The sequence below is a fragment of the Corvus kubaryi genome, unplaced genomic scaffold (assembly GCF_017639235.1).
Source record: "Corvus kubaryi isolate FWS band 111438036 unplaced genomic scaffold, C.kubaryi_AGA036_p1.0 45527, whole genome shotgun sequence".
Lineage (NCBI taxonomy): Eukaryota > Metazoa > Chordata > Aves > Passeriformes > Corvidae > Corvus > Corvus kubaryi.
This window is the reverse complement of record NW_024581288.1, coordinates 40,261-44,909: the sequence shown is the minus strand read 5'-3', so window position 1 is coordinate 44,909 and position 4,649 is coordinate 40,261. Positions and strand designations below refer to the sequence as shown.

Here is a 4,649-nt window from a genome sequence, read left to right as displayed (position 1 = left end):
AAATTATTGAAAAAAACAACAACAACCAAAAAAAAAAAAAAAAAAAAGCAAGCAAGCAAGCAGACAGTGGACATGGAGCAGCACCTGCGTACGTACAGGACCCCTTGCAGCCGAGGGCAAGGTTACTTCGTCCTACGGTACAGACGGTACAGCTCGCCGGGCTGGCGGCCAGAGCTGCCACTCTCTGCCCGCCAACACCACTGTGCTCCTCAGAGTGGTGCCAGCTTAACTCAATCACACCAATATTGCTGCCACCACCTGTGACAGGGAAAGCAAGAAGCTTATGGAAAACACACAGCCTCCAGACAGCAATGTACACATCCCCCTCTGCTCCACTACTGAGCCAAACCCCAGACCTCGGCTGTTCTCACCGAGGTGGACAGTGCATCTGAGCACTCCCACAGTGGTGATGTCCAGTGCCTGAACTGGGCCTTCAAAGTCTTGTTAAACTGCCTACAGAGCCCCTGGAACCAGTGAACACCCCTTTCTGGTTTGCTCTAATTCTTCAGTGCCAGGAGTAGCTTATGGCATACATGCATTACCTGCACTGCTTTCAGTTCTCTACCAGGGCATTAGAATAGGATGGAAGCAAAAACAGCGTGCTCCTCTTCCTGCTAACTCTTAGGTACCATTGCCATTGGTATGGGAAAACAGGGAGAAACGTCTTTGTTCAGCAGGAGGTGCCCTGACTGGCTCAGACTTTGTAAAGTCTTTCTCACTGAGCACGAAATAGGAAGGACAAAATCAAAACCAAAATAGTTTTACGCATTCATCTAAGTATCTTTTAACACTGGCTTTAGTGGTTTTTGTTTTATGCCATGACCCTGTGGAGACCTATTCCTCAACAGTTACAGCCTCTTCAACTAAAAGCAGTGCAAGTTCCATTCACAAATCAGGGTCTCAATGCACCATTTGCCAGTTTAATTTCATGCACTTTTACATCATCATCAAACACTAGAAGTTCATGACACCGAGCACAAGCTTAATGTTACTTAGATTTAAAATGATTACACACACAATTCAGGAGAATTAAGGAACAAGAAACTCTGACACATACTGCTTTACTAGCTCCAACAGAACAGAGGATGGAGGAGTCTGGAGAGAAGGCACAGCCATACACCCAGTTCGGATGGCCTCTCAACACCTTCATCATGTTTCCTAAACAAAAGACACTGCTGTAAGAATTCGTTAAATATTACAAAATTCAGATGGAAAAGCTTTTCCAAATTAGTTATTCCTTTCTAAAATTTTCTATTATTTTCCCAAACGTCTTGCAGAGTCATCCTACACAGATATAAAGCCCCTGGGATGCAGCCTCTAATCCCAGGACCCTATTCAGAAAAGTCACTTCATGCACTCTTAGCTCAGCCCAATACCTGCCTCCAGGGTTTAGACAGATAAAGAATTCCAGGGGAGTGCAGAGTGAGTGACTAACAGAACATACAGTTTTTAAGCAACTCTGACCAAACTGAGTCTAGAGCAATAAAAGAGGTGAGTACATGGATACTTCTCTCAGGTATTAGGGCAGATAAAGTCCAGACATGTACCATCATCTTTCAGGTCCCACACTCGCAGGGTTTTGTCTCTGGACGCAGACACAAGAATCAGGCTGCCATCGGGGGCAAAGGTTAAATCTCTGACAACTTCTGTGTGGTCCATCAGGTTAAGGAGGAGTTTTCCTGTTACATGAGAACACCACACTTTAAAATGAAGGACTGTACTTAGATCAAATGCTTTATGGACACAAATATTGAATATAAATATTGAATATAGAATCACAGCACGTAAAGACAATTTTCTTTGTAGAAATGCTCCCTACAATGAGCAGCACATGGATCCTTTCACTCTCCTGTATTGAGAGACAACTCCCTGAAAAGCTACAAAATCTATATACTAGAATCTCAGAAATAAGGCAAGACTTGTCTTTTGATAGACATAGCTGTTCTAAGCTTCCATTTAAAAGGACAAGTTACTCAATAATCATTATTTTTTAAAATGAGTTCTCTCCAACCTAGCAGCTGTGCTACCAGCAAAACTCAAAGTCCCTAAATTCAGATTAAGTCTTTTTGAGTCATTAATTTTCTTTTTTAAAAAATAAGAGGTCCTCATCAACATAAACCAGCAACTTCATGTTTTTGAAGAATGGTAAAACTAAGAAGTCTTTTGAGTAAAAAAAACAATGTATGTATGCACACATTTAATTATTTTGCATCTTCCATGTCTCACGTCTCAAAGCATGAGCTGCCTCTCTTGTTCCTTTGGCAGTTTTTCGTTACTTCTGGTTGCAGGAGCTCATGCTTTTTTAAATATTTTTTAACTTGTATTCAAGGTTCAGTTCCCAGTTACAATTCTATAACCAATTCCTGCTGTGTACTAATGATATTATTACTGCATAAAGTGAGAGTTGGCACTTCAGTGCAACAAGGAGCGTTTGGACAACGCTCTCAGGACACGGTGGCAGTGCTGGGGTGTCCTGTGCCGGGCCAGGAGCTGGACTGGACGATCCCCACGTGTCCCTGCAGCTCAGGATATGCCGGTGTGCTGTGAGCCCCTCTCCCACCCACCTGTGTAGACATCCCAGATCTTGATGCGGCCGTTGTTGAGGCCGGTGGCGAGGAGCAGCTGGTCCTGCCCGAACTTGAAACGGTGCCACTCGATGTTGACGCAGCGGCTCTGCTTCTCGGGCACCGAGGAGCCGAAGGCCAGGCTCCACACGATGTCCCCGCAGTCGATGATGTGCTCGCAGGGCTTGTTCTTCTGGCCGCTCTCGCTGCTCTGCCTCGGCAGCCTCGTGCTGACAGCGTTCGCACCACCATTCTTTGTGCCGTGCAACAGGCTGCAAAGAGAACAAAAGGCACAAAAATAAGCGCAGGTTATCTTGAAAAACAAACATTTCTTCAAGGTGCAGTGAAATCTGGGAGTTGTCATAATGTACATCTCTGAGGCGCAAAATGGCGCATTTTTACTTTAAAATTATAAAAGCAGCTTTTTCTTGTAACTGTGAAAAATTACCAGCACCTGGAAACCTTCCAACACAAAGTAAGACTAATATTCTGTATACGCTTTTACCTCTGTAGAGAGCAAGACACTAACATAACCTATTACAAAACCCAACAGTTTTAAAGAATTTACAGAAAAATGAGCCACAAAAATTTCCAGGACTTTCTGCTAAATGAGTGAGAAGTTCTCTGCAATTCCCTTACATGTGTTAAACCCTGAAAAGAGATACTGAGTGTCCAGCACATGGAAAACTATTAACCACCCCCAAAAGGGGGAAAAAATGGGTCAGAGAAATGTAACCAGCTACAGAACTGCAGGGGCTGGCTACCAACTTCGCTAACATGCAACCTGCAAGTGCCAATAAAATGTGTATTTTGGAATCCACTTGCATTTTAACAAGGATGATAAGGAAAGAGGTCTGCCTTTAAGTAAATTCCTAAAACATAAAGCCAAACAGCATTGTGATAGGAAATTTAAAGGGCCAGATCTGCCCACATCTCTAAATTCCCTTCTCTTTCTAACTTCCTCTTATTTTAGAGCATCTGAATTGATTAACAAGTTACTCCTCCACTGGCTTTGTGAGGTTGCAATAGTTGTTCCTCTTGCTGACCACACAGGAAGAGACAAAACAGCTGTTATTTTAAGGAATTAGTTTTTCCCCAAGGTGTCAAAGCCTAAAAGACCAATACATGCGTTTTAATCGATTTGAAGCTATCTCCTGTTTTTAAACCCTCCTGTTTTTCAGGTGCACTGAAAGCCATAGCAGTTTGTCTTACAAGTTGTTGAGGCACTGTGCCCAGGGGACCAGCTTCACTATGCGATGTCCCTGTGACCACGCCAGGTACGAGCCATCAGGAGCGAACGCGACCGTCCAGTTCTCCCGGCCGCACTTCTTGTCGAAGGGAGACGTGGGGGCCAGGAGCTCTCCTACCGTGCGCGACCGAGCTGGGGGACAGAGGAGATCCGTGTGAGAGGGGGATCGTGCAGCGCCTTACGCAGGCTGCACGGGCACCCGCCGCCTCACGGCGACTAACGCGAGCGGGAGGGAGCCCGGTGTCACCGTACAACCCAGCAGGGATGAGCCCCCGCAGGGGAACACGCGGTGTTGAACCAACTGCTCGCACTGTGCGCGATACCGCACCCGGTACGGGCGATGCCGCCGGGCCCGCGCCTGCCCACGGCCGGGAGAACGGGCCGGCGGCCGGGAAAGGCTCCGTGCGCCGGGAAAGGCTCCGTGCGCCGGGAAAGGCTCCGTGCGCCGGGATCCCGCCCGTTACCCGCGAGCAGCCCCGAGCGCGCTGCTGAGCGCCCGCCCACCCCCGCCCGAGCCCGGGCCGAGCGCGGGTCCCGGCCGCGCTGCTCCCGCCCGCCCTCCCCGCTCACCGATGAGCTTCTCGTTGACACTCGGGGGAAAGCTGGCCATGGACGGGCGGCCTGAGGAACGGCGGGGCTGCCACGGAGCGGGACCGGCGGGCGCGGGCTAGGCTGGGCAAGATGGCGGCGGCGGGCGGCGGGGCGGGGCGGGGCGGGGCGGGGAATGCTCCGCGGGGCCGGGCGGGCGGGGCCGCTGCCAGGGGAGCCCGGCCCGGCCTGCTCTGCCCTGCCCTGCCCTGCTCTGCTCTGCTCTGCTCTGCTCTGCTCTGCCCTGC

The 4,649-nt window shown here is 49.0% G+C and overlaps 1 protein-coding gene across 2 annotated transcripts; it reads right to left on the bottom strand.

Annotated features, from left to right (window-relative positions):
* Positions 1-9: 9 nt before the first annotated feature.
* LOC121672246 (WD repeat and SOCS box-containing protein 1-like) lies at positions 10-4,524 on the bottom strand. 2 transcript variants are annotated; one of them, XM_042044840.1, is made up of 6 exons: positions 4,384-4,523; positions 3,777-3,945; positions 2,565-2,836; positions 1,548-1,679; positions 1,058-1,158; positions 10-258 (listed from the first exon to the last, which is right to left on the bottom strand). In XM_042044840.1, the coding sequence occupies exons 1-6, from the start codon at positions 4,421-4,423 to the stop codon at positions 235-237; spliced, it is 738 nt and encodes a 245-aa protein (XP_041900774.1). In that variant the 5' UTR covers positions 4,424-4,523; the 3' UTR covers positions 10-234. The 2 variants fall into 2 exon arrangements, with proteins under 2 accessions (XP_041900774.1, XP_041900773.1); XM_042044839.1 differs by lacking the exon at positions 10-258 and having other exon boundaries at positions 907-1,158; positions 4,384-4,524.
* Positions 4,525-4,649: the final 125 nt, after the last annotated feature.